Consider the following 12,074-nt stretch of genomic DNA (forward strand, 5'->3'; position numbering starts at 1 on the left):
TTTTGAAAGTGGGCACTCTACTTCAAATGTAGTCTTACAGGTGTGAATAGAGAGGAATAATTGCTTTTGTTAACCTGCTGCCTGCAGTCCTCCCAGTACAGCTCAGTGTACACCTGACCTTGGCTGTGAGCGCACTGGTGGCTTGTGCCAGGCTTGGCCATCACCACTTGGAGCTTGTCTTCTGCAATGCAGTTGTACAGCCAGTTGCCCCTTAGCCTGCGCCACTCACGCTTTCCCCGTTCCAGGCATAGGAAAGGCATTCTACCTTTCCTGAACTTCACAATGTTTCTATCCATCTGTTTCTCCAGCCTGTTGTTATCCTCCTGATTGGCAGCTCTATACAAAGGCTTATTTGAATTTGGTGAATTTAGTGAGGTCTCAGTTAATAATGGAGAATTTAATTTACCGCTCTGCCCAAAATGACAGGTTGTATGTTGCTGGCTGGTACTGCCACATGTTTTTTGGTTCTTCACTTCCAGTTGCTGGATTAGTTTGGCTCCTGAATTTTAAGGAAATGAAAGAAGGTATGTTAAGCAGCAGCCAGTGAATCTATGTCCTCTCAAGACTATTCCCTTGTGTTGAGGTCCTGTTCTGTATGTGACATGCAGAGGTCTCATCATCTCTCTAATGTGACTCATTTATATCTCTTTAGCAAACATCAAGGCTCAGTCCATTATTTCCACTACTTATTAGCAGAAAGCTGATTTTATGTTACAGGCCATGTTTGGCTTGTAGAAAAATGATGTCATTTAACAATCACCTTTCTTTTCAGTAAACTGAACAGATTGTGGTTCTGTAATGTCATTGTTAAGAAAGATCAAGAATGAACTATGAGGGTGACTTGGCCTCTGGTCTAAAAGTGTATTTTTCAATCATACGTGTGGAGCAGTGAAGGAATGTTCATGTGTCTTAACACCAGCACATCCTCTGCTTTAATATTCAGAGGGTCTGGCTGTCCTGTTAACGTGACCATTTCTTTTTTCCTGAGGTTTTAACTTCAGCTTTTCTCTCTTAGCATAGGAGATAAATTCCTACAAGCCTGGTCACCAACTGCTTGACATTAGAGATTGGCATAAAGGAGCTTATTCTTCATAGCAGCTTTGACTCTGTATTCTGACTCTTGGTTTTGTTTTAGGCTCAAGATGCTGAGCCGTTTGTCAGGTTTAGCAAGTACTGTTTTACAAGAGCTGTCTGGGGATGATGGAGATGCAGTTACTGAACCATCTGTTGCTGTAAGTACAGTGTTATCTAAAGACTTTCAGATCTTATTGACAATTAGTTTGGGGAGCATGGTTCATTAGACTGCAGTGAGAACTGTCTCTTGCTTCTTCCTTGCTGAGCACTAGACTGAGCTGTCATTTCACTCTGCTTTTCTTCTACTCCTCACTTCTTCAGTCAGCATTTCTGTTGGGCAGACCATAATCTCCTCAGTTTCCACATCTCAACGTGATCCCAGGAAACAAACTACAATTAGGGTGAAGAAAGACTTTTAAGAGTACTGGTAACTGTGTGTAGCAGAAGGGGAAGCTTGGCATGGTTGGGTCATAGTGGGAGGCTTCATCTTTGTGCTGCCCTTTGGTATTGAGACCATGGATAGTGTGTGAGGGTGCCTCTTGTTTCAGATTTGTTCGTGTGGTGTTCAGCAAGGTACTCTTTGTTTTTGTGTGTTGGCCTAAAAGTTCTCTGAATTTCCTCCTGGTTTCATCTAACTGTATATTTCTACAGGCTTCATGAAATGCCTGCAGGGAGCAGAGTGCAGCACTGAGGACAGGAGCTGAAGCTATCATGTGGATGCTCTGCTGCGGGCTGTTATTATTTTTTTTTCCTTCCGAGCACTCATTTTGTTGTTTCAGGTAGAAGCTTTGCAGTCAGAAGCAGAAAGCATGGAGGAGGCACCTGAGGAGGTGTTGGAGCGCCTAGCCCAAACAGAAAAGCTAGTTGTTCAGCTGAAGGATTTGATTCGAGAAAAGGATGCCCTGCTGCAGGAAAAAGAAACTGTGTTCAAGGTACCATTTCTTTCTCCAAGGACCAAGAATAAAATGCTGCTTCAGTCCTCTGTGCAAGCCTGTCTCTGGTTTCTTTTGAACATGAGATACCTGCATGACGAATGGCATCAGTTCCAGAGAAATATTGGAATTTGAATAGTGGACCCTAAGAGATGTAAAATATCTTCTGTTAGTTTGCTTGAGTTAATTTAGATTACGGTAGATAAGTTACATCCAAGTTACACAGCATTTTGTCTCAGAGCCCTTTGAGGCCCATGCAAATTCCTAGTGGCTCTAGTAAGTACTAATATCTTGTGTGAGGTTGTTCTTTCCTGGCCTCAGAGTGTTCCACACAAAGAGAACCCTGTGCTGCGCTCATCCACTAGTTGGGTGGTTTCATGACACATTCCCAAAGATACATGTTGTCTACCCTGAGGTATGGTGGGAGTGTGGTTACTTGAGATAGTTCTGAGGGACTGCATGTAGCAGAGAAAGTCAAACTGAGCAGTTGTATTCAGTTGTTTGTATTCACTCCTGAGTGAAGTCCCTGAGTGCTCTGTCGTTTGAAAGGAGGTGCTGGGGTAGAAGCTACAGTGTTGGTATGTGTGGTGTTTCAGAACAAATTTGGTTTGCAGGTGTGTTTTAGATAGTGCTGTTACTGGGGAGGCAGGGTTAAACAGAATATGTCAGGCTGAAAAACTGTGTAGCTTTTTCAAAGTGGTGCCTCTGGGGTAGCAGCACTGGAGTCAGGGCAGTCAATTTGTGTCCTTCTCTTACAGAAAGAGCGAGAGGCCGCAGATGCCAAGCTGATGAAACTTAAACTTCAAGCCAAAGCCAAACTGGCCTCTCTGAACAAACGGATCGAGGAGCTGACAGAGAAAGGATCGCCACTGCCTACACAGGCCGTAGCAGAAGAGCTGGAGTATCCCAAGGTTAGGAGAAGGGGGCTATTTAAAAGATGTAGCTTCTACTGATAACCTGGTACTGCCTGATGTTTCAGGTCACAGTGACCCAGCAGGGTCTATTTGTCTTACTAGCAGGATATTCATAATTCCAGCAAGGATGTCTGTGCCTGTGCTGTAGGAAGCCTGTCTGTCCAGCTTCCTTGTACTGCAGATGCCCTTGGACTGCTCAGCTTGATCTCCTCAAGCTCATAGGCTGGTTTCCCTCTGCATAACTTTGGTAATCCATTGTAGCTGAACTCTTTCCTGCAGAAACTGTATGTCTATCTGAGCTATGAGTTTCAAAATGTTGCCTGTCATGTCAGTACAGCAAAGGTTGGCTGGTGTACAAGAACAAAGAGGTAAGGAGGTCGCTGAAACTCAAGGCAGTAACTTTAATATAAAAAAATAAATATATATTTTTTCCAGTTGTGTAGCTTCCTGAGCCAGCATAGTTTCAGGGTTGACAAACCATAATTGTGTAACACTAGGTAAAACTGGGGGGAAAGTGTCTTCTGTGAAGACATTAAAGAGGCTGTTAGCTACTAACTAGAAGCTTCCACTGGAGCTGGTAATTTTTGAAAACTTGACTATGGGATCAGCAGAACAATGTTTTCTTTAAAAAGTTTGTAATATTATGGAAGAGAAATGGGATAGAAGTCCAGAATGGTTTCCAGACATCAGATGATCTTCATTAAACTAGAGAACATAAAAGTTATTTCAGACATTCAAAAAAATATTAAAATATTCTAGGAAACAATAAAAGGTGCCTGTGAGAGATGTCAGATGAGAGGTGACTACTAATGAAGTGAAGATCAGTTCTATGACTTGTGCTGACTATTTTTGATTGAGAGCATCGTAAAATCATAGAAATGTGCTTCTGTAATTCCCAATACCAACTTGAGAGTCTTTCTCAATGCAAAGCACCGTCTGGTTTCATACATGAAGAACTGGATAATCTCAAGGATTGACATAATAGAAGAACAAATTAAAATTTAACCACTGCACAATCAAACATGAACAGCATTCTCTGACTGTACAGACCAGTCAAGGCCACAGGAGCTGTTCAGCTGTGTCACTTGACATTGCTGTCCTGATGCTGAGGCTCTTTTTCAGCTTATCTATCTGCAGCATGTGTGTGTAACATCCATGTGCTGTTACGTGACTTTGTGTAGACATGCTGTTGAGGAGTGGTGAGTGTTCTTACTTCAAAATTCAAATTTATCAGTTGAAGAAGGCAAAATGAGAGAAAGCTGATCATCAGTTAGTTGGTGCAGTATAGATTTTAAAAAGAGACCTTTTACGTACAGTTCTAGCTGTTCTACTGAAAGTCACAACACCTTGTGTGCAGTGTTGTCATGTTCTGCTCACTTGGAATCAGGAAAGATAAATACTGACAGCAACAAGAGACTTTTTGTTCTCCCATCATGTTAGTAGCTGCACCTGGGAGACGTTCAAACAGCTTGGTTATTTAGTCAACCAAAGTCAGGAAATGTCATTTTTCTCTACAGTTGTATGAGGAAGGTGAACTTCAAGAAAATGGGCAAACTGTTGATAACGCAGATGAATGGATAAATGTAAATTAGCCATTAAGAAAAATGGTTTACTAATTAGAGGAATGAGGGCTTGAGACAGTCTCCAGTGGACATGGAATGGGCCACAGCCTTTTTTGGTTTGGGTTAGAATATAGTTTGAGTGAAATTATGTTAGGGCAGTTACCTGCAATATTTTGTATTTGACCCAGAAAGCACTAGCTTCTTTCTTGCAAGGTTAGACCTACTGAGAAGATACAGAGTCCTTTATTAGAACTTATTTCTCCAAGTAGATGCTGTCTTGAGTAATGGGAGTATTTCCTAGACAGTTACCCTCCCATTTGAAGGTGAAAATTGTAGGTTAGAATTGCATGTTATGCTGAAGTATTGAATATTAGCAAAGGACTGGGTTTTTTCTCTCCATGATGTGGGCCCTGTGGGAAGGCTCTATTTTAAATATCTAACTAGTACTATTACTTCCTGAGCTTTTAGCAGTGTGCCTTATTTTAAGAAGAATGGAAATATCAGCTTATCTCCTCCTCTCAGATAATATTTGTGTACGGAACAATTGAGGCCCCTCTCAAACTTTTGAAGTGGGTAAAGATAAATTATATTCAGATATAGGAGCTTATACATCTTGGAAAAACATAGTATTTAAAAGCTTGAGCTCTTCGTGGCTGTGCTACTGTCCTTACTTGTGGCACTCCATGTAATGGTCAGTGTAAGAGGCTTTTTAAAATCCAACTGTGAGTATCAATCCTGAAAGCCAATTACAAGTAACAAACTAATCCAGCTGTCTTCCCCCCAGCAGTTCCTCTGCCCCAGTCTTACAAGTTATGTATATCCTGGCTTCTTAGAGCTTCCTGTATCTCTATTCTTTATTTTTCTTTCTTGTTCTATTTCTAAATTTAAGTGCGACAGAAGCTTCTTTGTCTGTCTGTTCTGCCTCCTGCCAATGACTTTCTCTGTAGGTGAAACGGCTTTTGAGGAACAGTAGCCTCTTACTCTTATTACACTAATGTATAAGTACTTTTAAAAGCCTTCGTAGTATTTTCAGATTGGGTTTAAAGACATAAATACTTTGTAGAATTCCTGTGTTATTGATAGTGTTTGACCCAATACCTGCCACAAATAAAAATGAAAGAGATGTATTTTATATATATTCAGTACAAAATATCCAGCACTGTGTGCTGACAGTAGCTGGAAGTGCTGAGATAAGAATGTAGAGCAGGTTTTGTCTGCTGAGGGACAGGTGGTGAGGGACCTGCCCTCACCCAGGTAGGGGGACAGAGAGAAGAGTGCAGGTGTAGTGTGCTGGGTTGTCTGAGTAGACACAGCCTAAGCACGTTTTATGTGAACTGTTGTTTACATTTCTTGGTCATAAACGGAGGATTTAAGTGGAGTAGAACTGATAATTGTTTGCCTGTTCCCTTTGCTTGTAACTAATAAGTTCATTGCTAATAATCCTGTAGTCTAAAGAGACTTCCATAGGCATTTTCTGTAGTCTAGAATGTCTGCCCCCTGGTCACATGGAGAATATTCTTCTATAGTTAATTTTAAAATGTTTTTATTTCTGTTATTAGAGAAATTTGTGATGTTAAAAAGCCTCAAAAATCAGGGAAGTAGTATAATAAATAATGTATTTAATAATCTAATTTGCCTTAGATTATATAGTGAGCAGTCATGGACTGTTACCCCTGCCAAGTGCTTTGACATTTCCCAATTAAAAGCATTTTGTGCATCTCTACACAGAAATGGGGGAAATAGTTATTTAGCATAGGACAACTTCATTTAAAGAAACAAATGTAAAGTTAAGAAATGAAGCAATGTAGTAAAAATAATCATCTGATTAGGAGTTAGGAGTAAAGTAGCGGTATAATGTATTTTTTAATTAATTTATTTAATTTATTAACTAATAATACTGGTAAGTTTACTTTCTTCTGTTTCTCTTCTTCCCACTTTTTTCCTCTTGCAATGTCAGAAAAATGAAAATACAAGTGAAGGGCACAGAGAGGAAGTGGAAGTACTGAAAAGGCTGCTCAGAGAGCGAGAGGAAACTGTTCAGGACCTGAACAAACAGCTGGCTGTAGCTAAAGTGAATCTGAAAGATGCTGAAATCAAGTATGCAACACAGGTACAGAATTTTTTTTCTATTCATCAGTCTGTGTTTCCATCTCACTGCTTAGACTAGTGCAAAAGAATAGAACAATGCTTACACAGCTGGTCTTCAATTCCCTTAGCTCAATTTTGTCAGTCTCGTGCCTCCTCAAATCACCTAGGTCCATCCATTTTACTGCCGTTGGCTCCTCCTCTAAACATTACCTAAATCTTTCACAATCCCCAAATTATCTTCTCCTGCTCTTCATCCTCTACCCCAGGCCAGAACCACCCACAGTGAGACTGATGGCCCTCTGAGGAGGGGGAAACCAGTCCCTGGAAGGGCCTGGATAGGGTATCCCTTCTTCTGAGTCAGAATTTGGGTTCTTCCCTACCTGCCATTGCCTCTCTGTGCTCTGCTGTGGGTGTGCAGGGAAAGATTTTTTAATACTCAAAATTGCAGGTTTAGCTTTCAAACTGCGAATTGGGCTGCATCCTATACAGTTAAAAGCCCAGAAGTTTTATGAACTGTTAATTATATAATAATTATTTATTTTATTATTCTACATATTTGTAGATTAAATTCTATGCTTTTTGCTTTCTGGGATCTGAAATCTTAGTTGTTATAATAGTAGAATAAAGACACCAAGTAAAAATACTTTTTGACCAAGATGATGTGTAGGATTGTCCAGCTGAAAACTCCATCTCACACACAATATACTGGTGCATGTTGAAAGCAAGCCTATGTGTCTGTCAGCTTCATAACCTTGTTGGCTTGTTTTTATTTTGTGGCTTATGTTTTCAGCTGAGTTCCCTGCAGGAAGTGATTCAGGAGAAGGAAGCTCTCCTGGAAGAGCATGTGCACCAGCATCAAGCTGAATTACTCAAGATGGTGGTCCAGTCAGATACAGAAGTAGAGATGCGACAGGTATATTTGATATAATCATCATATCATGGGAGGAGGAAGGAAAACAGAAGATGCTCTAAAAGAACAGTTCTCGTTAAAGTAACTCAGAAGGGATAAGAAGAAAGATGCTTTGATTGTTTGGAGTTTTTAGGATTGCTAGTTGGAGCTTTGAGTCCTTAGTTTCAATCTGCTGGTTTACTATCAGTCAAAGAGAAAGAACAGTTGAAAAAAGCGTTCCGTTATTGTGCTCCAGTTCCCTGTTCATGAAGCAAAGTAAGCTCCTCCTACTCCACCAGGGCTCCAGAATAGGTATCAACAAAAATTAGTTAATTCAGGCTATCGCAGTATCTGTGTTACAAAAACGAGGTATATGGATGAAACATGGGAATCTAAATTTACACTGGTCTCCCCAGTGCTGGAATGGTCTTGTCTCTCTCACAGAACCTGCGCACACTTCAGAGAAAGCTCGAGGAACAGGAAGCAGCTCTGTTAGGACGAACTCAGGTGGTAGAACTGCTGCAGCAGGAGTTACACACTGCTGAAAAACAAAACCAGGTATCTGGTCATGCTTTTTACTGCTTTACTCTGTGTGTGTGTGGTGGATGGGGCCTTTGTCAGTGGCTCAGAAGTTACGAGATTAGTTTTTTGTTGAACCGTCTTTCCATCATGAAATCAGCTGGGACTGCCCTCCCTGGGTCAAGCATTAGAGCTGAAGGTCTGTGTGCACAGCTCACAGCAGGAGCAGCCAGACAGTGGGTGCTGCAGTTGCCAGCTCTAATGATCCGGGACAGGTGGACAGGGTCTACATCTATCCATACCCATGCTGCTGACTGTACTTTCAAAGCCAAATACACAAACCTTCCCCAAAAGCAGGAACGCCTAACACAGTGCTGCTGAAGCCTCAGTGTTTCTGGACTGCAGTGTCCAGGTCAGATCAGAGCAGAAACAGCTATTCCTTGGTATGTCTTTCTGAGAACTTGCTTATGTGGTGACACAACTTGTGGAGTGGGATCAGCTCTCACTTCATCAGTTTGGAGTGTGAAGAGAGTGAGATGAAGTCTGTGCATATACGACTATATAGACACAGGCTCCTTCGGGATTAAGAACACAACCTCTTAAAAGGTTGGTTTGCAGATAGAGGATCAGTATATTTTTCACTTTTCCAATATTTGAATTTCTGAACTTCTCCATCCCTTTAGAAGAGATACTGAATCAGTCTCCTATTCACTGGCTGCATGATCTCCAGCCAGTCTAATGCTGAACCTCATTTTGATAATTTTTACACACTTGTGGCCCACATACTTTCTTTTGCTCTGTGTCCCAGCCAGGCCCATGATGGTGGGTCCTCTTCCTACTGAGAAGAGGTAAAGAACCTCAGTGAGCTGACTTGTACTCACTACTGGCTGCATTACTCAGCAGGGTGTATCGTGGAGTGCTGACATGGATATCTTCATGACATGGTTGCTGGCTTGGCTGGTTGGGGAAGCTCCCTTGGCTTGTCCTCGGTGTCTGTGACTTCCCTCATACATTCTGTGGTCTGAAGGAGACCTGGTATAGGTACAAACTTGAGGCCATGAGGCTGAAGCCTACTCACAAAGTAAAAGGAGCTCCTCGTCAGATTCCTCCTGACATTAGCTGTGCTGACCATCCACAGCTCCAGTAGGAGGAAGTTTGACAACAGGAGTTTGGGCAAGTGTAAGGTTTATTTCTGTCTCTTGGTCACCTTAAGTCTCTGGTCAATGTTGACCAGAGGCTTCTGAGAGCTTTCTTATAGCAAGCCCTCTGTTATCTCCAGATTCATATTTCAGCATTCCCCTTTCACATACACACTTTTGCTCTGTTTTCTTTTTTTTTTTTTTTTAATTGTACTCTGTAATTGTTGAGTTCTCCCTCATTTGTTTTAGCTCTTTCTCCCCTTTTTAGGAAGTTTGCTTTCTTCTAAAAGAGAGCTCCTGGCCACTGTTCTATTGCTTCCTTTCTCTAAATTTCCCACCTATAAATCAAGACTTACCTTTTCTTTACCACAGTGATGAGGAGTTGTTTCTCCCAGCATTGCTTTCTCGCAGTTTCCAAACTGTAGGGCAGTTTCTTTCTAACAAATTGAAATTCCTGACATGTTTGTTTCCTCCCTTCTGCTACTCAGGTATCTTAAAAGGATTTAATGAAAACCTTAAAATCTAATTGAGGTACTTTGCTTTGTCAAGGTATTTAACTAGTTGAGAGAGAAATTAATTTCTGTATCATTTTACAGACACTCCTAGATCAGTGCCGGAAGATGGAAGCGGAACTAAGTTCCATGAGGGATGTGTTAGATGCAGAGAGACGAGGGTCTCAGGATCTCCGGGAGAAGATGGAGCTGGAGCTAGCTGAGAGGAAGCTGTCTTCCCATCGCTTGCAGGAGGAGGTGCAGTGTCTCTCAGAACAGCTGGAGGAGGCAAGAAGAGCACAAGCTGAGCTAAAGGTGAAGTATAAAGACCTGGAAGAGGAACGCAGGCTGGAGGTGGAAGAGAAGAACCAGCTGCTCAGTCGTCTCAGAGTGGCTGAAGAAGAGCTGCGGTGTGGCCGTGCTGTCCGTGGGGCTGAGCAGGAGCAGCTGGAGCAGGACGTTGGCCAGCTCTCAGAGCCATCTGTGGGACATGGAGCTGCAGCACACGGACCACGGGGTGAGCAGGCACAACAGTTGGGTGGAACAGGTCCTCAGGAGCCCGAGTATCACTGGGTTGCCTTCTCTTTGGCTTTGCTTTTATAACAGTTCATAAGAATGGCTTGAGGTAACAATTCCTAATTTCACAGGGACGCAGGAATGGTGGTGCTGTCTCAAACTACGGGGGGCTAGTTTGACTGTTCTGTCTTTGGCAGCTGCAAGAGGAGCAGAAGTGTGGGGCAGCATATATGGTTCTTTGCTTGTGTACTGTCCCAGCCTCTTGTCTTTTTGGGGCTTATGGAGATTTCTTGAGCTGGATGCATTGTTTTAGTTGATTGTATTGATTTGTTTGATTTTTTCCATCAACTTACGCAAGTCCTTTTTTATATGTGCCTTGTTTTCACAGTCTGAATTTCTACTGAAATTATAACTAAAACAACCAAGAAAAGCAAACTGTACCGTTTTCCCCATAGACCCATGATAAAATATAACGACACTGATCTTGCCTCAAGCTCTTATTTCAAATTGATTTTCTTCCAGCTTCTTTATGGCCCAAAGCTGAAGCAGTGACTAAGAGAGAAGAGATTTCATAAACTATTGTGCATGTGTAAAATGGACATAGTGTGACAAAAAGACAAGAACAACTTAACTCCCCTCTTTCCCCTCTGTCAGATGAACTTCTACAGAAATTTGAAGAATTTGTCTGCTGTCAGGATGAGCTGAAATCCCAGCCACTAGTGCAGCTCTCTGAACTGCAGCAGCAGGTTTGATATTTTCAAATTATTCTCATTAATTTTTCTGGCATATTTAGAAACTGAAGCCAAATTAAATGTCTAGAATTCCTTTTTTTTATCATGCATTGCTTGAGAAAGGCTTTTGTTAGTTCTCTCAGTTGATGGGCAGTCATGTTATGACTACAGAAGCCTGGAATGAAGTAGAAGTCAATTCAAGTAATTTAAAAGTTGCCAATTGATTTTTTTTTAAAAAGTTAACCAAATGATCAAAGACTAATATGTTTTTATAAATTGTATTAAAATTTGTCTTTCTCTCCTCCGTCTTGTTTAAACAGGATGAATCAGCTTCACAGAAAAAAAGAGTAGATCAGGAAGACCAGAATGAGACTTCATTCCTACCCACAGAAAACTTGGAAAGACAGAAGACAGAAGGTTGTATGATTACCTTACCTATTTTAATATTCTTAATATACTTAAGAATCATTCTAGAATTAGTTTCTACAAAAGATAGACTTAAAGTGGTAGCTTTCCCCAGTACAAAACTCTGACAATCTGCAGGTGGTACTTCTGGGAAGGATATTTTTGATAGCTTTTGCTGAAACAGTAAGGGACCCATATATATGCCACATATGAAAAACCCCAGACAGTTACATTGATTTTGAGTGTCTGGTCATGTAGACTGCTAGCAGCAATATCACAGCTCTGTTGCAATTTTACTATAAAACAGTGGATTCCTTCACATGTTTACTTCAGGGTCTGGTGCACTATGACAGTAGGCTATCTTGATTTTTAAAAAATAGATTCATTTTTCTTCCTGTCGTTCAAAGATTGGGAATAATCACCAATGAACCAGATTCCTTCAGTCCTAGAACATAGTGTTTCTCTTTTTTTTGTTCCAAGATCTCAGAGATGCAGGTCTTTAATGAACTTCAAGACATTGTTTAGAATCATGGCATGGTTTGGGTTGGAAGGAACTCATAAAGATCATCTGGTCCATCCCCCCCGCCCTGAGCGGGGACATCCTTCGCCAGGTCAGGTTGCTCAGAGCCCCATCCAGCTTGACCTTGAATATGTCCAGTGATGGGGCAGCTGACAGCTTCTCTGAGCAATTCAGGGTGAAGCAGCCCTCTTGAAAAGCTGCAATAAGGCCTCTCTGAAGCCTTTCTTCTCCAGGCTGAACAGCCACGAGTGTCTCAGCCTTTCTTCATGGGAGATATGTTCCAGTCCTGTGATC

At 41.5% G+C, this 12,074-nt stretch overlaps 1 protein-coding gene across 1 annotated transcript in view; it reads left to right on the forward strand.

Annotated features, from left to right (window-relative positions):
- GOLGB1 (golgin B1) overlaps positions 1-12,074 on the forward strand; it is a 54,331-nt gene that overhangs the window by 1,248 nt on the left and 41,009 nt on the right. Inside the window, exons 2-10 of the mRNA XM_084206471.1 lie at positions 1,136-1,232; positions 1,854-2,006; positions 2,765-2,917; positions 6,440-6,592; positions 7,361-7,483; positions 7,904-8,017; positions 9,714-10,125; positions 10,779-10,870; positions 11,176-11,272. Of these exons, the coding sequence (XP_084062597.1) occupies positions 1,143-1,232; positions 1,854-2,006; positions 2,765-2,917; positions 6,440-6,592; positions 7,361-7,483; positions 7,904-8,017; positions 9,714-10,125; positions 10,779-10,870; positions 11,176-11,272 (1,387 nt within the window). The 5' untranslated portion in view covers positions 1,136-1,142. The remainder of the gene's footprint in view (positions 1-1,135; positions 1,233-1,853; positions 2,007-2,764; positions 2,918-6,439; positions 6,593-7,360; positions 7,484-7,903; positions 8,018-9,713; positions 10,126-10,778; positions 10,871-11,175; positions 11,273-12,074) is intronic.

This window comes from Fringilla coelebs (assembly GCF_963513975.1).
Source record: "Fringilla coelebs genome assembly, chromosome: 5".
Classification (NCBI taxonomy): domain Eukaryota; kingdom Metazoa; phylum Chordata; class Aves; order Passeriformes; family Fringillidae; genus Fringilla; species Fringilla coelebs.